The following is a 26,313-nucleotide window of genomic DNA, read 5'->3' on the forward strand; positions in this document are numbered from 1 at the left end:
TGTTATGGTGGCTTTGTCTGGTTCTTGTCCTGTAGCTCCATGTACTGAAGCCCCCAGCAGGGCACTCCATTCTCCCCAACACAAAGCCAGGGCAGATAACACCTCCTCCAATACAACTGCTTTTGCTGCTGCTTTATCAACCGGGTTTTCACAGCCTACATGGCTCCATGATACAGCTCACATGGCTGATTATCAGAGATATATGCCTTTATATATAACCTCAGCCAGAGGATCTACAACATCACCCACCTCTCACTCTTGTAATGCAAGGACTAGTTCTCTGCCATGTCCCTGAACTGGCCAGCAACCAGGAAAGACAGTCCCATGCTGGTTTAGAATTACAGAATCTCAAAAGGACTGAAAGGGACCTCGAGAGATCATCTAGATCCAACTCCCCTGCCAGAGCAGGACCACCTAGAGTCAGTCAAACAGGAACTCATCCAGGTGGGTTTTGAATGTCTCCACTCTCTGACCTCAAACCACCACTGCTTGCCACTGTTAAATCACACAGCCAGAGCAGAGCACAAGCAGCACTTGAGGAGTGCTTCAGCTTGCATGTCCCACTGCACAGGTGGTTTTTTTTCCAGTAAGCCATCGCACAGGCATGGGTAATGCACAAGTGAGAGAATCTGGCATCAGGTGAGCTCTCACGCTGCTGATGAGCCCTGGGGTGAAGATGGGGAATGCTGTCAGGATTAGAGATTGAAAGAAATTCCAAAAACTTCTTCAGATCCTACATTAAGTCATTTAAATGCCAGGAAAGTCTCTTATCAAGCATATGACTGAAACTTGGCAGATATGAAGGTGAAGTAACTTCACATGAAATCATGTTTGTTCTTTAGGTAATTATTTAACAGTACTTACAATGACAGAATGCCTTCAAACAACGTCTATCTTCCAATAAACTTTGTGATCTCGTGAAAATATACATATTAAATATTCCTTCTCTATTCAGGAAATTAAAAGGGGTTTTTCTACTTCAGATGCAGCAATATCAAAAATAAAGTGCTCAAAAGCACATGAGTGAGCAGAGTCAGACTAAGAGCTAGACACTCTAGATAAGTTGAGACCAGCACTACAGTGGAAATGGTTGTATTCAATGCTAACTTTTAAAATGCAAAGAACTCCAAGGGCAACATGATTATTATATGCATGTGTCAAAAGAATTACAAGCAGGACAGTATCTTTTCATGTTTTCAGTGTTTCACTTGCATTTAAATTTACTAATTTTAAAAATGCACAATATTTTAAAAAAATGCTTAAATGTATAATCTAGCAATTTAATTATTTGCAAAAGAAGATTCAGCTGTTTCAGAGGGCTTCTGTGTGTTTGTTTTAGTTTTAATTTATATACCAACTATTTTGTACAATTATATCATCTCTACACATCAATATTTGAAGAATTTTTTCCAGAACTCTAAGGATTTTCCCCTCCCCCCAAACTACATTGGACACTACAAAGCAACTGAAACCAAAGCTAAGATTTAATTCCACCTTCTTGGACAGCACACAACAATATGCTGGAAATATTTTAGCTTTAACTTCATAAAATGTACTTAAACGTATTTGCTTTTCACTTTGTACAACTGTAAAATATGCTTACTACTCTTCAGGCATCCTAGCAGCTTCCATTAAGTAGTTACAAAAGGTAATTTGTCTGCATAGCTGCTGACTTGGTCTCTCATTCTTCAGCACGAATTCTGCATGCTCCTGGAAAAGCTGTAGCTTAGAGCAATAACCTTCAACAGAAAGGGAAAAGCTCCAGCCCTGTTGTTTCGAAGCTGGTTAGCTGTGACTGCCACATTCATCTTCTCTGACACTCTGATTACAGAAAGTCAAAACTTCCAAACAGAAAACTCTCCTCTGAGTGTACAATAAGCAACTAGACAAACCCCAGATTATTTCCTCTGAGGACTTCCTAAATTCTGCATATAGAAACTTCACTTCAGATTAATTTCTATTTTAATTTCTCCCAATCAGCTACTGGAACTAATCAAGGTCATGAATCATGACTCTGAACATTTGCTGTCAATATTTAACTCTAATAAAGTAACCAACAAATGACATCTATTCCTAAAACATACCTTAGTAGACACTGCAATTACAGTACTTTAAAAAAAGGTAATACATCTGTAAGTAGCACAGAAAAGAGTAAGACTTCAGAGTGACTGATTTTTGCTGAATAAGTCATCAGTGACTCACAGAGTGATTATAATGCCAGAAGACTCTGCTTCAAGGTTATATTCATCAGTTTTGCATTATAAAGTTGAAACAATTTGAATTTATTGAGTGATGACATTTCAGTGATTTCAGATACTGGATTAGGACTTTGAAATGTGTCTTCTTCCACAAGAAACTAGAAAGAAGTGTCTAAATTTGTAAAACCTGAAGTGCAGTAAGTTCTTATGGATTAACAAATAAAAATGTTTAATAGATTGGCACTACTACATTGGGATTTGGAAGATGAGGATACAGGTCTTAGCTCTGAAGCATACTTCTTGTGTGACATCAAGTAATCCTGAGTTTTTTTGTTAAATCACCACTTTATTAACATTTTGGACTTTTAAGAGCAAAGGTGCCTAGCAATTCAGAGTCTTAACCTTATTGCAGCTTTCAAGGTGCTACTGCAGTACAAAGAAGCAAAAAACACTTACTGTTTTTCAATAGTAGCAAGGACTACCTTGACCTTCCCAAAGAATTCCAGCAAACCTGGGAGGTGAGAGTGGGCTGAAATTACGGAATCTAGTTAAACAAGATGCATTACTGCCTTCCAAGTTTAATTATTTACAGATTTACAGAAAAATCTCTTCCGATGCATAGAAATTTCTTCGTTAAATCATTTATATGAAATGCAAAAGAAAAAAGAAAGCAAAATTATTAGCCAAGATTAAATTGCCAATGCAGTTCTTCAAAACTGAACCAATCAGTGCCACCTGAAAACCTGGTACCCAAATATAAGTCTCCAAAACTAAATTCACTTAAATTTAGTCCACTTAAACTCCCTTAAATTTAACTTTCCTACACTACTTAATCAAAATCTTTCTATTCAGTTACTTCTTACTTGCTATCAACTTAATTCACTTAGGTATGACCTATAAATAATTACACTGAAAATCAAGTTCAGCCTAAAATGCCACAGAATATGTTTGCTTTTGTGGTATCACACACCGTCATCTTATTACTATTTTATATTTTTTAAAAAAAGTCCAAGAAACTAAATGAGTGATGCTACTACAATAGATGACATTCTAGAAGCAATGAGTAGCAATATTCATTCATCTCCAAGATTAGAAAGACACAGCTTCACCATAACACAAATTACCATCAAATCAGAGCAAATGCAGAGAAAATGCCCTGTTTCTGATTAAGATACTCTCTAGGAAGATGGAAAATAAAATAATTATTCCAATTGTATATGAAGCAGACTTTGTTTTACATTCAGCATTCTGGGACCTTCATGTTACGTGTCATGGATTTTTTTTAGTATCTTAGAATGTAACTGTTCTCAGCTCACAAATTCTACAAATACCATGTGCATATTTTACATTCTTCTGACATTAATAGGTTGTAGAGTAAGACATGGCATTCTTAAGACATTAAGAAAAAGCACCTCAAACTTTCTGGCATCTTGAAATGTCTAGTCCTACATACCTTACATATCTACATACCTGTTTTCACTCTCAAATATTTCTATTAACATGAATGTGAATTTTATCTGCATGGGAACTAGAAAAGAGACACAAAAGCTATCTTGTTAATACATTAGGAAATGACAATTAAGAGTTACTGAAGGAAGAAAAACCCACTAGAGTTCTACTTGGACAAAGTCAGTTTTATTTTTGTTTAATGGTCTAAGGAAAATAAACAATGTAATTGAATGAAGTTCCAACACTGAAGTTTCTGATTAGTCAGCTTGCCCTACAGGGAAGGGCAACAAAAATAAGAAATTAGTCAGGTATTTAGTTGTTAATTGTGAGACTACCTCCCAGCATTTGGTACTAAAGAAATGTTGCAGGAAAAAAAAAATAACCTCGACAGCAGGACCAGGTAGTTTATTAATAATCTTCCCCAGAACTTCACATGAAGGAATAAACAAGGCAGGTGTAGCATTTTTGTCAAGTGATCTTACCCTACCCACAAAATCAGAAGTGTAAGGACTGTGGTCCCATTTTAAAGATACCCCCTGCCACAGCGAAGAGTAGATTCTTGAGAAGAAAGTCGGACGGAAGTACAGACGGACGGAGAGACGGACAGACACAAACATTTATGTGACACATTACACCAACTATCCTTGAAGCAAGGAATCTTCATCTAATGCCAAGTGGCACGTAGCGAAGATACATGCAAGATATCTCCTTCTATGACAAGATGATGCGCTTAGTGTATGAGAAAAAGGCTTTGGATGTGGTTTTCCTGGCATTCAGTAAGATCTTCTGACCCAGTCCAGTCTCCAACAGCATCCTCCTGGAGAAACTGGCTTAAATGGACCCACTGTGATGCATGAAAAACTGGCTCATGGCCCGGCCCAGAGAGTTGGCAGCCAGTCATCAGTGGTTTTTCCCAGGGCTCAGTGCTGAGGCCTGTTTTAACATCTTTATCAATCATCTAGATGAGTTCTAAGGCTTGGGACAGAGTAGCTTGAGAGCTGTCTTAAGGAAAATGACCTGGAATGTTAATCAACAGCCATCTGAAAATGAGTCAGCAGTGTGCTCAAGTAGCCAAGAAGGCCAATGACATCCTGGCTTGCATCAAAAACAGTGTGACCTGCAGGACCAAGGAGGTGATTGTCCCCTTGTATTCGGTACTGTTGAGGTCACACCTTGAATACTGTGTTCAGTTTTGGGCCACTCACTACAAGAAGGACATTGAGGTGCTGGAACATGTCCAGAGATGGGCAATGAAGCTGGTGAAGGGTCTACAGAAGAGGTCTTACGAGGAGCGGCTGAGGGAGTTGGGGGTGTTAAGCCTAAAGAGGAGGCTGAGAGGAGATATGATCACTCTCTACAACTACCTGAATGGGAGTTGTGGTGAGGTGGGAGTCAATCTCTTCTCTCCAATAATGAATGAAAGAACAGGAGGAAATGGGCTCAAGTAGCACCAGGGGAGGTTTAGATTGAACATTAGGAAAAAAATTTTCACTGAGAGGGTTATTAAGCATTGGAACAGGCTGCCCTGGGAGGTGGTGGAGTCACCATCCCTAAGGATATCCAAAGAATGCATAGATGAAGTACTAAGGGATATGGTTTAGTTTAGTGATGTGCTTGGCGGTGTTAGGTTAGTGGTTGAACTCGATCTTAAAGGTCTTTTCCAACCACAATGATTCTATTCTATGTCAGTTTTTTAACTGCTTACTAAGAGAAAAAAATCTTACTGATTTCTCTCATGAAATCATTAGTAAGACAATCAACAAATAAGTACAAGGGAATAACAGAAGTTTTTCAGTGACTTTCCTTTCAGTTCCATTAATAGTTTACACAATCTGATTTCATTACATGCTTGTAGGATTAGTATCACAGAATCACAGAATCGTTGGGGTTGGAAGGGACTTTTAGAGATCATCTAGTCCAATCCTCTGCTAAAGCAGGTCCACCTAGATCAGGTCAGACAGGAACAGGTTTGGTCTTCTTTGCTGAACTGGACCTGTTTCCTCAAGCAACATGATAGGTAGTCAGGGCAGCTATATCCACAAATTTGGTAAAATAAGTAAAGAGGTCACTTAAAATATCAGAAGTATATTTTATCTATGTTGTCACTTTATTTCATTATGAAAAAGTTACTGTAGACCACAAACCACCTCAGTCCATAAGATAATTACAGTATTACATGGTTCCAGCACCAGTGCAGCGCTGCAATCAATGTATCGATAAGCTAGAGGTCACACATTTCACTTAATCTGGATTCTATAAAAACTGTATTCAGTCAAAATAATGTGATGTGTATATAGGAATTAAAGTAACTTAAACATTAATACCACAGAATCACAGAACAGTTTGTGTTTGAATGGACCTTAAAAGTCATCTAGTTCCAATTGTTCTGCCATAGGCATGGACACCTTCTATCAGATCAGGTTGGTCCAAGACCCATCCAAGCTTGGCCTTGAACACTTCCAGGGGTGGGCAGCCATAGCCTCTCTGGGCAACCTGTTTGTGTCTCACCACCCTTGTAGGGAAGAACTTCTTCTTAATATCTAATCTAAACCTACCCCAGTCAGTATAAAGCCATTATTCCTTGTCCTGTCAACTACATGCCCTTGTAAAATGTCCACCTAGCTTTCTCCCTAGAGCCTTCTCTTCTCCAGTACATGTCAGGAGACAGAGGAATGATGTGTACAGGGCTGCAAAATGCTCACAACAAAAATGAATTCTATGAATTTGTCAGTGAGGAAAAGTGAAAAGGTTCAAGATAGTTCTGATTCTATTACAGGAAAATTATCTTTAGAGCTCAGAAACAAACTACTACCTAAAACCACAACACGTGCACCCAAACTAGCAAGAAATTGCAAATTCTTCAACAGGCACATGGCATTGCAGCACACACAGCCCAGGTCACCATCTTTTCTCAGGACTTTCCCTTGAGGCAGACAAAATTCCAGCAACTCAAGGAAATTGTATACGTACTACAGGGATTTTTTTCATTTCCTAATCCTCTGCAACTGAGATGTTCTGTTCTGATCCTTGAGCTCCCAATTGTTCCCTGGGGCTGGAAGCACAGGTAATTCCAGCTCTGTAAAGAAATATCCTGTCTTCTTCTTCACACCACAGCTAGAGTATTAACCATATTATAATCATCTATGTTATATTAATATGTAATTATACAAGCACGATAACTACATATTCATAAATTCAAAAATAAAAAATTATGTCTTAACTGATCTATGATATTCCAAAGGGAGCAGACTTCTTTAAATGCACATATTCAGAATGCCAAATACAGGACATTAACAGCAGCAGTTGTTTGTACAAATTAAATCTCAAAGGTATCAGCAAATTTCTCAGGAAATAAAAAAGTAGGATTTTCTATTCAGTCTTCACAACACTGCTTCTACTGCAATCTCCATAACACAACAGACTCTTTAGAAAACATTCCATCATAAGTTTCCTCAGGGCATGTATTTATAATATTATTTTGTAAATGAGAAGTTGCAGACACTCCTATCTCCAAATACTATAGCAATGCTACAAAGGTATTACTACAGTCTCTCCCACTCCAATACTTCTACACTATTCACCTCTGAGCAGGATTATCACTTTGCACTACTTTCAGTCCAATCATCCCGTCACATTACTGTGCTCACTATAGAAATCATGAATTAGAAGTAAACAGACTGCAGAGATGTATTTTATGTTCCAAAGAAACCCAAATGAACTTCAAGATCTATCCATCTTGGCCTTTCTTAAGAATATTTGACACCAACTTCCACACTTTTCATTATGGAGAACTATCAGACATCTGCAAAAAGCTGGCACCAAAATGTGCAGAGAGAAACAGAATGTAAGGTCTTCAGTTAGAGAACCTTGCTCTGACACACTTTCACATACTTCTATTTTTTTCCAGCTCTATCAGGAATACCATTTTAGATATTGGACACCTCAGTTCAAGAAGGACAGGGAGCTGCTAGAAAGACTTCAGTACAGGGCTACAAAGATGATTAAGGGAGTGGAGCATCTCCCTTATGATGAAAGGCTGAGAGAGCTGGAGATCTTCAGCCTGAAGAAGAGGAGACTGAGGGGTGACCTCATTAATGTTTACAAATATATAAAGGGTGAATGTCAGGAGGATGGAGCCAGGCTCTTCTCAATGATGGCCAATGATTTTAAGAATCAATACTCATCAGATGAGTCAAAACAGAGCTAATCTTAGAAAGACTACTTATGAAATATAGAGAAAAGAGGATATTTAAAACTTACTATGCAGAAAAAAAATACGTCATTGCTCTTGATGTAACGCATTCAACCACAATTTCAAACAGCACTTTTCGTGTAAGGATGTGTTCTGAATTACTGAGCTCAAAGCTATGAACCAGAAGCAAACGGAAAAATACACACAACATCCTTAGCTCGCTGCTTAGCAAATTAAACCAAAATCTGTCAGAGCTGACCAAACACAGAATGACAGTTCCCATCTAAGATAATTCATCACCTCTGAGGAAAATCTGACCCATTTGTTCAAATTCACAGTTATGAGTAAAATTTCATTGTATAATCTCAACAGTTTTCTTCCACAAACACAATAATCCTTCAGCTCTCCAATTGTTCCAGTGACAGTCTGCAGAAAGTAAGGCTAACAAGGTGTCCTGAACTACTATGTGGCCAAAAATAAAAATGAAAATTATTTCCTTTTGCTGCCGCTTTTCAAGAAAAAATAGCAAACCATCACACAAATACAAGTTTACTGATAGATTTACCTGTAACATTTATTTATATATATATATACACACACACACACACAAAACAGTGTGCATGTATGAGCACACATACATAGTTGGGATTTTCATTTTGAGGTTCTAGAGACATCAGAAGTCAGGCAGATTTCCTAAAGACTCTTAAGACTTCTTAAAATTCTCAAGGTTGATCTTACACATACTTAGGAATAGTATGTAGGTTTTGAATATAATATGCTGATGTAATTACTTACATTGCATTTTAGAATAAAGATATCAAAGCACACAAACATAAGAGGTACCATAAAGGATGGAATGAAACAGTTAAAATCCAAGAGAAACCTTCAATTCGGCATATTATCTGAAAGCTGATAGATAGTAAGCTACTACAAAACAATTTGTGTTTACAGTGGTAAGAACATTAACTCAGGCAGCCAGGTGAACACATAATAACGATCTTCAGGAATTAAAGCTTTTTTTCCTGAAACAACTCTCAGAACTTAAGAACCTCCCCGGATATGTGTAGAACTTTCATTATTCAGAAATGGGATTCACAGGAATCTTTTAGGCTCTGAAAAGCAAGTATAACTCTCAACTAACTTTTCCAATATAGTCTTCCAAAAATAAATTTTATAAAACCATTTTACATGTAAGATCTTTGTAATCCAATGCTGTTCTTTTAATAAATGATCCATTAAAACTTGTCACCAGAAACACATTACAAATCCTAGAATCATGTCAGTTAGAAAAGATCTCTAAGATCAAGTCCAACCACTAACTTAACATTGGCAAGCCCAGCACTAAACCATGTCCATCAAAAGGCAGTAAACACAACCTTGTGTATACACACTGTACATTCATGAACACAACATGCATGTTCCAGGATGAAATGCATATGCATCTCTGCCCTAAAAGGAAAGAATATTAGAGAACAATTCAATATAGAAGAGCTGCAGAATACTGTGAATTGTAAGTGCATAAGCTGATAGTGTTCCTGTGAACTTGTCCTCTCTATCAGAGCAGGGCAAGCAAAAACAATTAGCAGTGCCATTTCACATGGCTTTTCAATAGAATCTTCTGAAACAAAGTCACCTAGACATTACCTCTTTATACAAAAACATCAGGTTAAAAAAAAAAAAAGTTTTGGCTAGTAAAGGAATCAAGGAATCCTGTTTTTGTGCTGAAATACTTTCTGAAACGTTGTAAATGTTCATAATGGAGCTCTTGGTAGCAATTACTCACTTTGAAGTTGTCACTCAACTCTCACCATAACAACAATTAAAAACCTTTTCAAGCATAGAGAAGACAATAGGAACTTTAATTACTAACATTCATTCTGTTGACAGTTTGAGAGAAACAAAAGTCTACACTCTAAAAAAAAATACAAATGCCAATTTAAGATTTCAAAAATAATATCACTTTTTCCCTCCTCAGATTTCCTGCTCTTTATCAGTTTTTCCCCATATTTAAATTTCACACTTGCTATTTACCAAATATTTTGGTGAAACTGAGTTTTAGAATAGATGGCACAATTCTTTTCATATAAATGCAGACTAAGTTTTGTAAGTCACCTCAGTAGGAAATCTCAAATTGTTATCAGGGACAGATTGGTTAACAGACTGGTAAACTGCAAAAGACAGGAACTGTAAGCAAAGCATCGCATATCTTTTTCAAGTGTTCTCAGCTGGATGCAAGACTTGAGTTTTGGGGAAAAACAAAGATCATTCTAAGTGCTGTTTACAATAACATTCTATCTGCTATTTTGAAACAAAAAAATAAATACATCACGTTTTGGATCATGCAGACTCTTAAACAGAAACCCCTAACTTGACAGAGCTATTCATTAGTCACAGTGTGCATAAACAATCCTGGAGACTAGAAAATATGTTCAGTTCCTGATAAAAATAAAAGGGGATAAAAAGAGGAGCATTTGGTGGTAATTTTTCTCTATGCAACCAGAAAACACAAACTACAGGAGTTAGTTTGTATAATCACATAGCAATGTTTTTCTCTAACAAGCTGGCAAATGGATTCAACTTGATAATCTCATAATTTGATATTATTTGTAGTTGTTCATACAGTATAGCCTATCATCAGCAATAATATTCAAAGTACATTTGGTACATCAGGTTAGATCATGAACAAAGAAAAATAAATTACTCTTGGCCTAAATCCACCATGACATGTCCTATCAGGAAATGTAAAAGAAGCAGAAACTCAGATGATGCAAGAACATATAAATTAAGACAGAAATGCAAAGTGGCAGAAAAGTTGGTATTTATACATGTTTGAGAGTAATAACTTTGCTTAGAAATTTTATAATACACAAATAAGAGTTATGGATCAATTGGAAAAGTACTTAGCAAAAAATTACTTTTGATATTAAGGACATTTGTTTAAAATACAATTGAAAAAAACCCCACAACCCAAACAAAAACCTGGACCACTAGGCGGGTAAATTTATATTATGCAAAAAAAATTCTAGAGAATATATGATACCCTATTAAGTTTTAGGGTTCTTTCTCTCATGTTTTTTTAATCATGCATACCTATTTGTCATTAACAGTTGCATCCATACAGATTCTTCTGTATTTATGAATGTCAAAAAGCCATTCTATTATACACCAACAGGTACATTTACGGAGTTAGAAACGTGTGTCATCTTCACAGAAATATGTGAATAGATGATATTTTCAATCCCTTACTTGAACAAATGAAACACGTAAGCAACAACAGTTGTTTATAGAAAAAACAACCACCACCAAAAATGAAAAGTAAGGCAGAATGAATGAGAATAAATTCAAATTCTCCAGAACATGAAGCCTTGATGAACTTTTTAGGCAACGATTACAGGCAACATGATGAACTCTAATATAAAGACCAAAACAAAGCAACAGAAGAAAAGTGCAAAGGAGCAAAGACAAGTTATTCTGAGAGTACAGTATATCCTGAAGAGGAAATACAGATTCATTCTAGAAAAGCACTTCCATTATTAGATTTCTAAAACAAACATTCAAGGAGGACACTTGGAAAGCATCAATACTGAAAGCTTTCATGTTCCATGGGGAGAACAAAAATGTGTTCAATACAGTGAAAAGGTTCTTTATTGATCAGTAAGGTTTTCACATCAATGAGAAGGTAGTGTTACGTGGAGAATTGTGACTTAATTACTGATCTCTTCAAAGTAAGAGAAATGATAGGAATCCCAAAATTTGGGGAGAAATCGTGAACCAAACATATGGTTTCATATCACAAGTATTACTGAGCCTTATCAAAGTATCAAAAGCACAGCACTGACACAAAGTACTTCACAAGTACCGCAGAAGCCTCAAATCTGTCTAGAGATAACATCCCAAGAGCTTTTTTGCAGGAAGTGATCTAACCCACTGCTAAACCATTAAAAGAATACAGGCAGAAAAAAAAAAATCTCAGCAAAAGGTAAACAGTTCACTGCTGTTAGATATAGTACGTAAAAGAATTCTCATCTTAGTATGTTATTTCCTATGCATTGAATGTTTTGGTTTGTTATTCTTCCTAAATCAAGGGCATAATTTCTGTTGTCATCCAGAAGTCATTAAGGCACTCAATCAAGTAGCAAAGGACAAAAAGGAGAGTTGACTATTCTCAGAAAATACATACATATTTTTCTGTTAAAAGAAGTGTCCTTCTATGAAGAGTGTTGAATTACTTGTTACTGCAAGGGCAAGAAGGGACAGAGAGTCAATGTCCCTTATTTTTGCATATTGTTCCAAATCATAAGCAAGCAACACTGAATACCAATTGCCATTTTAAAATGCACCAGTTAGCAACAGTCGGCTTATTCATACAACTTTGCAAGTTCTACTTTAAATCAGCACCAAAAAATCCCCAAACCTCTGATTATATATTGATTAGAAAAATCAACTAAATAAAACCCTATGGCATTAATACTCTGTATTAACTTTGTAAATACTAAGGGAGACAAACAGAACTATTTACACCAACATCTCGAACTCAGACTGGATTGATAAAGACAGTAAATCACTAACATATAGTGCCTGAAGAGAGGTTTTTATGAAATATTAATGTAATCAATCCTTATCACAAAAGACTCAAGTGGTATCAATTGCCAGTATCACTTGAGAAACCCAAGCCTTTCTAAGAAGCATCAGAACTAGCTATTTGTCTTACAGTTGATCACTCAGCTACACTTACAAGGAGAGTTAGGTCAGTTATCTGTGTTATTGTTACCCAATCTGCTAAGATGTGGTGTATTTCACCTCAACAACAGATATGAATTTTGGTGCAGCAAAAGAAAAAAATGTATCAGAATTCAAGATGAACAATCCACATTTTGATAGATTAGAGTTATATCTTTAGATATAGCCATGACAGTGGTAATAAAAATAACAAGATTTATACACACACACTATTATATTTCATAGCTGTATTTTCATTTTGCTACTAAAACTTGTTCCTCCGTTATTTAAAGCTTAACCAGTATTACAAGCAAATGGATCTTGGCTCCATGGAGACCTATTATCTCTTTAATTAACTGAAAACAAACTGTTCCTGAAAGTCACATCTAAAACAAAGAATAAACTTTCATTCTGACAACTACCTAATTATTAGCTTAAATCATACTAAACATTTTGCTGGCTCTCTTTATACTTGCACCTTAATCATATACCATCTATATAATACATGAAAGGGTCAGGATTCCATTAGGGTAATCTTTGGCTTTCCTTTGTTCTGGGTAACAATCCTTGTATATTAGCAGTATCTCATTACATTTGTATTACATAACACTTTTATGGAGTTTTTTTAATATTTAAAATTTTATTGACAAAATTATGAAGTGATGGAAGCCAGTATCAACTATCAGTATGCACTCATAATATTAATTTTTTTTTAAACCCGAAAGAGTAATTCCAATCTTACTTGAATTGCTCAATATGAAGGCTTTGTAATGCATCATCAGATCCTATAAATGCTACAATTTTTTACTATGTACAGAAGCAGTTAACTTGTATCAGAAAGAAGAACATCAGTTTTGCTAGCAGAAAGTAGCAGTGACTCAGAAACAATAGTTTCCAGATGCCAGTAATATTAATCATATTAATCAGGCTATCTATTCTTAGCCCAAGGGCTACTGAAATAATTTTACTGAAAGACATTAAACATAAAGAACTTCCAAATGTACAAACATTAGATGCATGGCATATAAGACAAGTAGTACATTATAGTAAAATACAGATATTAGAATTTGCTTTCCCTTTAAAATCTAAGTCGATTATAACCACCTCTTTCAAAGTAGCACATAGAAAAGCAGTACATTTTAAGTTGTGTTGTTAAGTTGTATTACTGTCCTAATAGACAGTAAACAGGCTGCACTTCCTTTGAAACATACTTACACAGAATTGGTACTTTGTAAAGTAAAAATGTGTTATGAAAATAAGACTACATTTCATTTTAAGACTCCATTTTCCTTTAAAAAGCCAAACCTGGATAAAATCTAAGAGCAGCAGAAAAGCAAGCTGGATGGGAAGCATGATGGTAGAGAGACTCAGGATGCATAGCAACAACCTGAATTTCTTCTTTAAACACTATTTGTATTATTGCTTCTTCTCTCATTACTTTGGCAGCATTTTTCCAGAAAAGAACAACAGGATGCCTGCTTAGGCAAAGACTCAATTGCCAATTGCATCTGACCAAGGTAACAGAACTATGGTGGTATTTATGAAAATACTAATTCAAGTCCATGCAGCAGCTTTACAGATGTCCAATATTAAGACTGCAAAGTCACTTTTGTCCTAGAGGCATCTCCTATTTCTGCTTTCTGCCATTTCTTTATGTCCAAAGAATACTTCCTCAGCTTCTGCTTCTGTGCAGACACCCAAGAACACCGCAGTACACACAACGGAGCACATCGTGACCCAAGCCCTGTCATGACAGCTTGGAATCCAGAATGCATCAACAGCCAAAAGGAAGTAACAGATGCCAACTGGAAACAAATTACAATGCTTTAAGCTCAAAAGAATGGCCTTAGTACTGAGTACTCATGATCGCATAGCTCTGGGTTCCAAGTTTTAAAGATACATATATTGTCATGTATCAGAAGGCTGATGCTGACGATAGTACAATAGCCCAATAAAAGCAATCCTTACAGTGGAACTGTGTCTGCATATTCATACAGGACAATTCATGCCATATGAGTTTACAAATTTGCTGTAAAGCAAATTGTCTTTCCGCTGCCCAGAAAGTGAATCTTTCTTTGGAAAAGCTAATTCAATCAGTTGAGTAACATTTCTAAACTTGAACCACAAAGGGTTGCACAATGCATGGTGGGCTGGGCTGCAATGAAGGTTGACAGTATTGCATCAGATCTCTACAAAGTATATCAAGATTTCTGGCTTGGATCAGAGATGCATGTCCCAACATTTACAAATCCACTTACAAATTGGTGCACTTAACTATCATCAGCAGAAGAAAAATGATCACTCCACCAAAAAAGTTCTGGCTAGTATTCAAGCCAAGCTTAGTACGTTGTACGTGATGCAATAAGAAGTTGAATAAACTGTCAAGAAAAATAACAGCATAAGGATATTCACAACTGGAAAAACAACTAATGAACAGACATTACTTTAAAAATAACAGAGAAGATAAGTAGCTGTGTCCCAATACATGAATCCATTAACAGAACTAAGGAGGAAAGAGCATTGCTTCAGAGAATCCAAACACTTATTGCAGTTCCTGACCTGTCCAGTAAAGAAGTAGAGAAGAATCAGTGCTGCAGCTTACTATTTGTAATGCTTCTGACTTTTAAAAATTTGGACATAAGACAAAAGCCTGAGATTATGGGAGAATGTGGACTTTGATAAAACATACTGTACTCCTCTACTCAGGTTTAGGCTGAATCTAGAAAGAGTAGAGAATATTTTAGAATATTTTAATATATGTTAATATTAGTAAACTACACAGGAAGTTTCCTTCAAATCACTGCAGTAAGTACACTTTGCAAACTTACCAAATACAAATATTCAATAGCTGAGTTGTTAGGAAAATTTAGATTTTAAAACATGTAAAATTATGACATTTAAGCAACTGAGGTTTCAGAATAGCTTGTGCTTAGAAATAAATGGCTTATCTTTAAGAGCTTTTAGCCTCTGAAATACAGCAAATCATGTCCCAGCAGGGTGAGAGTGGGCAGAAAAGAATACAGAGAGAAGGCACAATGGAGTGAAATCAAGGCCCACCAAGTATAGCAATAGAAAATTTTACATTAGCAAATCAACCTCACATTTGCCTAATGTTTTCAGCACATAGAAATCAAGCAGGCCCTTCAGACAGCGGTAACAAATCCCTAAGAAAAACATTCTGCCAGTGAAGGAACATAAAAGAGTCTTAGCAAGCCTTAATAGATCAGTGCTGCTTTTCCTCAATTGGAACAATTCTGAATTGTGAACTGAGATTTTAGTGTTATTAGTTGACATAGGCCACATACTAAATATTCTGCACTTCATCCATCTATGGTAGCACAGGGCAGAGAGGAAATAAAACTGCCTGTAAAGTTTCCACATGAATAGCCAAAATTGGAACAAAAGCTTAATTGCATCTTTCCCCGTCCAAAAGCTTCCTACTGTTCTTCAGATATCACAGAACAGCTCACAAAAGCTGAACTTCAAACACCATAAATATCTTGTGTACACACCTAAAAATCCTTCTAATTAAAATCCAGTTGTCCTGCAAGAAAATATACATATACTCCTCTAATCAATATATATATGCTGATTTTTCATTACTGTGAGCAATTTACAACAGAAATACTCTTGTGAACAATCTGGATCTTCAACATCACCTGGAAGCCACCTTCCCTCACATCATGCCAGCAGAAGACAAAGGCAGAATTAAAATACTCCACAATTATAGGTAATGCCCTAAAGTTTGTCTTTTACTTCCCTTCAGGAAACTTTTAGAGCAATGGGAAAGACAGAATTGCTGTAGGAAAACAAAGGCAAACACTCTCTCTTTCACCTTAAAAGGGACAGAAGGAGGGGAGGGAAATCAGAAACATCCAAAATAGGTCAAGAAAGACTAAATAACTAAGTTTTTAGAAGAGTTAATAAGTGAATAATTACTCTTAGACACCAAGAGCTACCAATTCTGTAAACCAGGACATATTTTAAGTCTAGAAATCTTACCTAGTCAACAGCAGACAAGCATAAATTGAATCATTTTTACTACAGCCACATTTGAATAGCCTTCAAAAAAGGGAGTATCTTGGTAGAAACTACAGGGGGACAGAGATGATGACACAACTTAAAGCAAGAAAGACAAGCCTAAACTTGATGTAGTTTAACAGTAGAGCAAAGAAACGGATTTTAAATGGATGATGTAGTTAAAGCAGTAGGGTAAAACATGGATTACTTACATGGAATAAGGATGATACGGGAAAGTGCTAATGAGCTTCGAGAAGTTAAAATAACCCTGCAGAGACACAAGGCCTCTAACAGGAGGCTCTGTAAATCTTAAGTGGAAAAGGAGCAGGTCTTAAACACTTTTGGGGAAGAGGCAGCAAAGTGCAGGCACAATTGGAATTTGAAGAGTAAAAGAAAACAGCAGAGTTACTGTCTCACTTCAGGAGAAGGCAGTAACCACAGAGAAGATGGAACTAACACAGCAATCTTACAGCAAGAAAAGCTTAATAGTAGAACACCCAAGAGTTTCCAAGAAAAGAGAGTAACTCACAGTGATGCCTGAAAACAACACGGGTCTTAATTTCTGAGAAAGCTCTCTATGCTGATTTGTCACTTGGGGCAAATCATATGCAAGACAGAAATGCTAGGGAAGCAGTGTGGTTACGTAGTGCCCTGGCACCCTCCCCACACAACACTACCATCTCAGCAATTACAATCACCATTATAATTGTTTGTCTTCAACAGACAATTATTCCTTACCTAGTTATGAGCAAATGAAATCTCTTGCAGGAGTTGAAAACCTGATGTAAATTCTGAAAAGGCTAGCACCACCAGTATTATCTGCATTGCAGTCATCTCAGCAGTGTACAGAGGCATTTCCATGTCAACAGCACTGACCTCTGCTTCAAATAAGTGTCTTTAGTATGGCTCTCCTCATCATGTGAGAAAGTAGTACTCTATTTGTTGCAAAAAAAAAATCTAAAAATGGAATATATAAGTATCTATTTATTAAATGTTCAAAGGTATGCTCATTTGCTGCAGGGAGATGTCCTTCAAATGAATTGCAAGACTCATGAAACTGGATTAACAATCTCATAAATCACATATCTGCCAAAGTAACAGCATTAAAAGTGAAGCTAAATATATCCTACATCTTATTTGAATAGATACTATCTATATTTAACAATTTGTTATAATATGAATATTAGCTAACACATTCAAATTTTAACATAAATCTCTGCATTAGTTATAATTTCCCTATAGTTAATAGGTTTTTTAATAAATTTTCAGCTTCTGTGGAGTCCTCATTCCAGATTTACTAAGTTCTGAATTTGTATAAAGAAGAAAATTACAAATGTATGCCTTACCAACTTTCTGCCAGTGCTTCAACTTTTACTCTCCAAAACAAATTGTAATAAATTCCTAGTTTACATTTCTCAAGTTATCAAGTAAATGCTGTGCAAATCGAGATGATTTCTAGGACCATCCTTAAACTACAATATTTATAACACGAGAGTGCTTCCTTTATGTAGATCAGTAAGAACAATATTCCTCTCTAGACTCAGTTTCCAAGACAAAAATGTTAGTTTCCATATTTCTTATCAAAACATTCAAAGCATAAACTCTCAATTGTATAGGATGGTTCTTTGATGTAAATTTTTCTGCATAATCTGGACTCCCAAATACATCAAGTAAATCTGAAAAACCTCCCAGATACATTCCTGTAAGGATTTTTAAAAGATCCAAGAGGTATCCGGATACCTTCATCTTTAAGAGAAGCAATCACAGTGTAAATCTTGAGAAGCACAATAGTGAACTAAGAACTATGATAATTCATTAACTTAATTCTGTAAGTAGATTAGTCAACTGCTGAGGCAGAAATGGTAACAGAAAGAAGAAATGAATTCTGAAAAACCATCACCATTCAGGAAACCAAGTTAGTGTACATTTATACCAATGGACCAATTTTGTTTCAGAACAAACTGCCCTTTCACGCCAAAAATAAAAGTACAAAAGAGTTTAGATCTAAATCTTTTGTCACACTAGACATTTTCCTTTTTTTACAAAGAAAAATATGTTAAAAAATAGGTGTTAAGAAAAAAGTAACAGAACTTGTTGTAACTGGTTCTGCTGATCAAATATCAATGTCATTAGAAGAACAATTACATTTCTGTGTATAAGAGTCCGAAATACCAGATATCACAAAATAAATGAAAAGAAATATTCAAAGTTTAATTCAGAATTAATTAGAAAAGAGCTATCCACATCGGAGCTACTGCTTTGCATCATATGCAGTTTCTACTTTTGTCTCCTTTTAAGAACATTTAATAGATAACATTACCATCATGCTCACTTTTTTTTCCCCCTCAGAGTTTCCTCTTGTCTGACAGAATGATTTATAACGAATTGGTGCAATCTGCCAGGCATTCATCTGATTACATCCTCACCAGCAAGCATAACCAAAGGCATACTAAAAATGTGGAAAGACACCTGAGGAGCCAGAAGGTAACATGGGTTAAGCAAGCAAGAAGGGACACATGCCTGAAGAAAGCAATAGCCAATACAACACAAGACAGGAGAAACTAGTGATGTACCATGGTTTCACAAGCGCTGAGTTTCACATGGGACAGCATCAGCACATGAACAGTTTCATAGTCCCACAGATAAAAGGCGAGTCATGTGTGAAATTGTCTCAGTTTACTGGTCACTTGCACAGAGTGACTTCATTTCCAGTCCAGGTATGACAAAAAGGGCAGTGAAGCTGTGGAGTTTTCTTAAAGTGAATAAAACAGAGTGAAGAAATAAGAGGGGCTGAGGAGAGGTAAGACAGATAGGAGATAAGGAAGAGAGACTTCCCAGATCAGAGGCATTTTGTGAGAAAAACCTTACCCTGCTCCACTGTTCCAAGGATCCGAACAAAAGCCCACATCTTAATCAACATCTCTCACTCACCATTTGAGTTTGTATCTTCTGGACAAAATTTAGAGGTGGTTATTTTGCAATCTCCCTTCGACTTTCACACTTTTCCTATTATTTTGTCTTCTCAGAGAGCAGCCTATACCTAAGATTTATTCCCTGCAAGCAAAACTCTTTTTTTCAAGTTCAGTCTTGTTTAATGAGTTACTTTTTATTATGTGAAGCTTTTTAATGTGCTGTTTGTTCTGTCAAGCCCAAATAACTGCTGACATTCTAATCATCAGGCCCCTTGGTAAAAAGATTTTTTTGCTTAAAAGCAACCTTTACATTTGCCTGTAAAACAATTATATCATGTTTAAACTATTTTAATATTAAAATAGTCTGCTCACATTTTAAATACTGCTGAGGATAAAAATATATAAAACTGTCATCTTTAGATTTTCATCATCCCCTCTCTTAAATCTAAATTTAATATTTTCCTTTTTAGACACAAATGAGAGGGCTAGTGACAGCAGCACCAACTTTCTTTACCAGTTCTTCCCAAGTCCTGAAAAAGGAACTATCCATCCAAAAAGCAGAGGAGTGTTTCTCTGTTCTAATAGGAAAGCTACATTTTATTGTGGGCATACATAAAATCAAAAATCTATGGAGAAATAGCTCCTAAAGCCAGCTCAAACTTAGCCCACCACGTTCTTGCATATATTTTGTCAATTTTGTCAAAAAACTCTGTCTTCCCCTCTATTCTCCTCCCTACAGAGGAAAGGGAACAGCTGTAACCCAACAAAAAAAAATACAGGAAGTTTTGCTCAACTAATTTAGTTATTTCAAGAAAAATGCAGCTGGAAATCCCTGTTACACACATGCATGCTGCCAAATATTCAGAACAGGAATCTTAATTAACCAAGACTTTGGTTAATGCTACAAAACAAACAAATATTTGAATACATATATTGTTATTCTTGATTGCTATTTGCCTAACCTTATTACTTCTGAAAGATTTTTGTTTAAACTTGTCAGATGTTCCCTTTCCTTCAGAGCACTCCCTGTCTCCCAACACTCTACAACATGGAGATCATTAAGATTTATTCCTCTAAAAAACAGTAGCTTCTTCTTTTATTTAAGAAATGGATGCTAATTAAAGACCAACATTTAAAACAGGCAGAGGCTCCCTCTTCAAAAGAAAAGCAACAGCTTAATGCTCCAAGACCTCTTCCGTTTCCACTGTTAAATGCTGTCAGTTTGTTGCTTTGCTTCCATTATAACAACTTATTCACAATATTGCAACAACCAGGTAAGATTTGCATTGCTGCATTTGGAATCAACTGCACACATGCAATTGGCTCATCTTGAATCCACAAAATTACAAGTTTACACTCTCCCCTACTGGATAGCCTTTTTTTCCTTTTCCTAATTAGCATGAGACTTCCAGGGAAGTCTTGATCTGAACAGCAGCCTTCTGTTGTGAACATAGTTTCCATCAATATGCCTAGAAAATGAACTTCCAGTCTTACAAAGTGCCACATAAGGTTCTGAGAGCGATTAAACCAAAGGACTGAGACAACCCTGATAAACCTTAAAAACTGTTCTGCTACTTTCAATGTTACTGCTGTAAGATCTCTCTACTATGCAAAACACTCCTATGCACTTGTGTCAGAAACAAGATTCTTTCTAAAGAGGAATCGTCCTATGAAAAGCATCACAGTCTACCAGATCACAATCTAATTGCTTCATAGTTGAGACAGGCTTGGGTTTTGTATAATCCTACATTTCTGTGTGAAGGGATGTAACTCCTCCTACTCAAAAAGGGTCTTCCTATTCAAAATTGGTTTTGATTGTCTTTTTTTGAGGCAAACAAAAACCATGATCGTTTTCTAAAGTGGCTACAATCTGCCAGTATCCCAGTGGAGCTGAAAGCTCTGGCTTCTATTGTCAAACATGGCTAGGAGAGTAGATTTCTTTTATCTTCGCCAAAGAAAAAAGCTCACAAGGCTACCATCTTCTCGTCTACAAGACTAAAGCAATGATAAACAGCAAATGTTCTTACAAAAAAGGGTCTCTTGCCATATCAGCGTAACTGGGGAAAAGACAAGAGCATCGTCTTTGCAAGCTCTGCCAGAAAAAAAAATGTTCTTAATCTCTGCTAATTCATCTTATGAAAAAGATAACAGCATTATAAATAAATTTTCAAAGACTTCTGAACAAACTTCCTTCTACACTACACGATATATGAAAGAAAACTAATGTTGTAATATTAAGCAGGTGAATAAATGTCTAACACCATTCTAGACACTGTTAACCTGTTAGCAGGTTGACCTGCATGCTGTGGCTACCCTTTAAAGTTTAACCACCAATTTCACATTTGTTGCTATTTAAAGTATAGGAATCATAGATGGTAATATTTTCTTTGAATTTCTATATTAAATACCAAGTCTGTAAAAAAAACCTTGAGAAAGTGTTTCTCAATCACATGGAGTATTTTCTATAACTAATATCTAGATCATATCTCTTAATGATGTGCCATAAAAGAAACAAGAAATTTGTTACCATCTCAACATAAATTCTATTAATCTGTAAGTTTCATCCAAATATCCAAAAACTCAAATTCTGCACTGCATGGATACCAAAAATGGCATGGCTCAGATCCTCAAGATGAACTCCAGATTTACTCAATTTCCTAATTCACAGTCAACCAGAAGACATATCACCCTGAGTGACCTAGTTTTAGAGACTGTATCTTGGTCATCTCCAGGATAAGGAATAAACAATGTCCTAATGATTCTTTAGAAAACCATAAATGAAGAAAATGCTGATACAGCTCCTCCAGAACAGGCTATTATTAATACTTCAGGCCACACTATATCATCTCAAAACTATTACTCCTTATGTGTAATGGAAAACACAATCCATTGCAAACACCACACAACTCCAATGATAATTCTAAATTCTAGAAAATTAATCTTGTCTATACAAAAGGCAGTTTCCTGAATACAGAGCTTTTCCAGAACTCTGTTCAAGACTTACCCAGTTGATTTGCCATCCTAGTTGCAAGTCATATTAGATTAATGTGTCTGCTAGCATACAAATGTAGCATAATGCATACTAACTCTCCCCACTCCATAGAAATCACAAAGCAATTATGCCAAAACCAGTTTCACTATCTACTTATTGTACTGGAAAATGCTCACTCACCAGAATATGACAACTGGAACAGAATAAAAATCCTAATTCACTCCTATCTCTGTAATCTTTATTACTCCCCAGACAGAAACAGTCACATGTTACTGTTCTGAATTAAAATACTGCACTGAGGATAAACTCTACAATGACTGCAGAAATACTTTTACATAGTTGGAACTGTCAACTTCTCAGTAGTTGTACACAATGTAAAGAATTCTCCTTATAGGTATTGAGACAAGAACAAGAGTCACAAAGTTGGAATGACTCAGTGATGAAAGTCCACCCAATTCTACATACATAAAAGAGGATTTAATAATCTCAGTTGGATATCACAGAAACTAATTATCTTATTTGGAAATTACTAAACATAGGCTCCACTGAAATGAAGAATAACTATTTAAAAAGATATAAGAGACAAAGGGGTAAATGCTATTAAATATCATGGATCCAAAAGTTCAGGAACTTCAATCCATCTCACTTCACAGCAGAAAGGTAAGGACTTGGAACTCATGAAACCTTCACTCTGTCCATAAGGTCACTGTGGAAACCAGAGAGTTTTGATCTTAAGGAGTGAAAAGGTGTGTGTTTGACTACACACATAATGTACTTCCAGAAAGAGAAGGCTTTTACATCAGCTGCCATTTACTCAATTTCTGTCTTCTTTAGTTTCCAGTTTATTCGTACCTATTATCACAAAAAGGCCAGAAAAGAGGAGAAAGGCTAGTAGGATTCAGCACGTACCAGAGTTAGGCCACAGAACAACCACCATGAACAGTCATTGTGGCTGACCTCTAAATGGCTAACTCTGTTTTCCATAAAACTCTAATGGTACCTTTGCCTTATAGTGCTAGAGAGAAATAAATAGGCAAACAAGTACAGGAATTTATTTCAAGAAACACATAGAAAAGCAGTTGAATGAACAGCATGCAGAATCATTTTTGTTTCTATTCAGAAATTACTATCACTGCAGCCTTACAAAACTAACCCATACCACTGTGTATGCTACAGCTTATGAAGGTTATTTGTCAGGTTTATTCTCTGGATATGAACAAGTCAATAATTAACTTATTCTCTTACCCTACTCTTCAAATGTGTAAAGATGAGTAAGAGCACAAAACTCCTGTTCCTACTTCAATTTTCCCCTCCCTCTGTTATTGTTGCAGCATGAAAGGCAGGGATTTCATATTTAGACACAATAAACAGAGATTACATTCCTTTATTAAGGTGTGCCAGAAACCTAAAGTCTTTCAGCCAAAGAAATATTGTAACACATTCCCTCTAATTATTATGCAATATTACAGTATTCCACAGCAGGAACAGCAATTTCATGGTTAGAATCCAACCCATTCACTAGAAAACTGTTACACAGCATTGTCAGAAGGATTTCTAATACAACAGGACTGTTGAGTCAAAAAGATAAAACAACAAGAAGCTTTTATGATTAAGCTTCATGACATACAGCATTTAGCACATTTCCATACAGGCACATTTTTTGTGAATTGTCTTAAGGACATAATGACAGGAAATACTTTTGTTTATTTACCTTATGCAATTCTATTCATGTTTCTAGAAATCTGTGTAATTTCTGTTTCTTGACACTATAGATGTCTGATTCCTAATAAATTACTGAAATATTTGAACACGTAACTCATAAATCTCAAGGGTTCCAACTTCATTTTTATAGGTAAAACACCTCAAAGTATTTGCTTTATATAAATGCAAATCTAATTCTAAAGTCAGGCACAAAGCATTCTAAAACTGTATTTATATTTCTGAGCTTCTTAATTCTCCAGTTTCATTAATTTTTTCAGAGAACAAAGAAATGGAAACAAAAAAATCTGTTAAGACAAGCATCATGCTACAGCTCTATATGCAAGCGCATGAAAAGACAAAACTTATAACACAATATACCTGCATGACACCTGGTAGAATGGATATCCTGGCAGAGGAACAGAGTTTGAAAATCCAGACTGACTCGACATTGCCTTCAGGTATTGTATCCACTTAAATTGCTTCTATATTCCATATGTTAATTCCTTACTGAAAAAATATGTGTATATCCATCTGTACATTTGTTCAAAGCTAACTAATAAGAAACCAAGTGCATATTCGAAGATCTTGAAGATTCTGCCTGCATTTCAAACTGCTTCCTCAGTAGTGAAATTCCTAAAAGCCAACACCCTCATGACATCACGTACTACAAAACCATAAACATGCCAATTGTTTCAGTAAAGCAAGGACAGCCCGTCGTTTCTGACTCGACATAAAATCCTGCACTGCATTCTTCTTGAAAACACAGTGCCTTTCAGGCTGGCGAAAGGCAGAGACCTGCTGTCTTAAACAGCAGCCCTGCTTTGGCAGCCATCCAGCCACCAGCAGAACTTATTGCCAATGCCGCAAATCCCTCCTATCAGCTAATGAAGATCCAGACTGCAGGTGAAGCACGATTTTAACCCATGACAAGAATTTCCTTGAAAATGCTCAAGATTCATGACCTTGAACTTAATGACAAAAATTTCTTTTAAAAATTACAGTTAAATGTACAATGCATACTACTGCTCTATAAGCAACATCAGATTGCATTGCACATTACAGTAGCATGGAAAAAAACAATACTGGGTTTTCTCCTGCTAAAAAAGAATCCTATCATGCTACACTCTCCACTGTGGGAAAGCAGGAGGGAAGAAATGGAGGTAGAATCTTAAGCCACATTATTTAAGCTACTGAATATAAAAATAACTTCTGTGCATGCACTGCTGTAGTATTTTACTACAGCTTAAATCAAAGAAATATCAGAAGCAAGATCTCTTTTGATATACAGTACAATAGTAAGTTACATGAAAGTTTATTTCGGCATGCCTTTCTCAGGAGAGGAAGAGACAACTGGAAAGCAGGAAGACATGTGAGTAGCCACAATATAGCCCAGTGGCATGACTAATGTTAAATAGACTTATATGATTATCTACCTACACTACTCTTAGAATAAAACAGGTGTACACTACCCCCACATAAAGACTTGCTTAGTTTAAGCAAAATATGAAATAAAATGATATAACTCTTCTGTTTTTCTAGTGTCTTAACAGCACTGTAATGTTCTATATTGCCTATTATGTAAAAAAGAGCAGTCTATTTGTGAAACATGATAACAACATTTCAAAAAATTGAGAGAAAAAAACCCAAAACAATCACAAGCTACAGAATAAAGGCTTTGTCCTTTAAAAAAATTGAAAAGCTTGTCGATTGTCATTAATTGCCACACACAGAACTCAGTCAAGTAATTGACTGTTCCCACCAGATAGAACTTGGGGAATCACAGGCCCCTTTACACATTAAACGCAATGCAACACGCAGATACAATAGGTCACTGAATACAGTACCAATTTCAGAAGTCCTATAAAAATGCCAGGATACTGCAAAGAGAGCACAGTTTTCCCAAAGTAGTATCATTTTTCCTTTTATTAGCCCAACTGATATGTCTTGAAAAACAAACAAGCATGCCATTTGGCAAAAGTTTTTAAACTCTCTTGGCTCTAAACAAAAAACTTGAAAAGGCAATTCAAGGATAAATTATGTTGTGGCATCAGACGAACTTTTAACAAACAGATTTGAAAAAGCAGCTTTTATAAACATAATCCCTCATTACTTAATCCAAAACCCATAACT

At 36.0% G+C, this 26,313-nt stretch overlaps 1 protein-coding gene across 4 annotated transcripts in view; it reads right to left on the reverse strand.

Annotated features, from left to right (window-relative positions):
* PLEKHA7 (pleckstrin homology domain containing A7) overlaps nucleotides 1-26,313 on the reverse strand; it is a 149,757-nt gene that overhangs the window by 79,360 nt on the left and 44,084 nt on the right. The window contains exon 1 of one of the 4 annotated variants that reach the window (XM_062000199.1): nucleotides 24,562-24,830. The exons of the other annotated variants lie outside the window; for them this stretch is intronic. Within the exon in view, the coding sequence (XP_061856183.1) occupies nucleotides 24,562-24,632 (71 nt within the window). The 5' untranslated portion in view covers nucleotides 24,633-24,830. Of the gene's footprint in view, nucleotides 1-24,561; nucleotides 24,831-26,313 lie in introns of those variants that run through there. 4 annotated transcript variants of the gene reach the window in all.

This window comes from Colius striatus, chromosome 7 (genome assembly GCF_028858725.1).
Source record: "Colius striatus isolate bColStr4 chromosome 7, bColStr4.1.hap1, whole genome shotgun sequence".
NCBI lineage: Eukaryota > Metazoa > Chordata > Aves > Coliiformes > Coliidae > Colius > Colius striatus.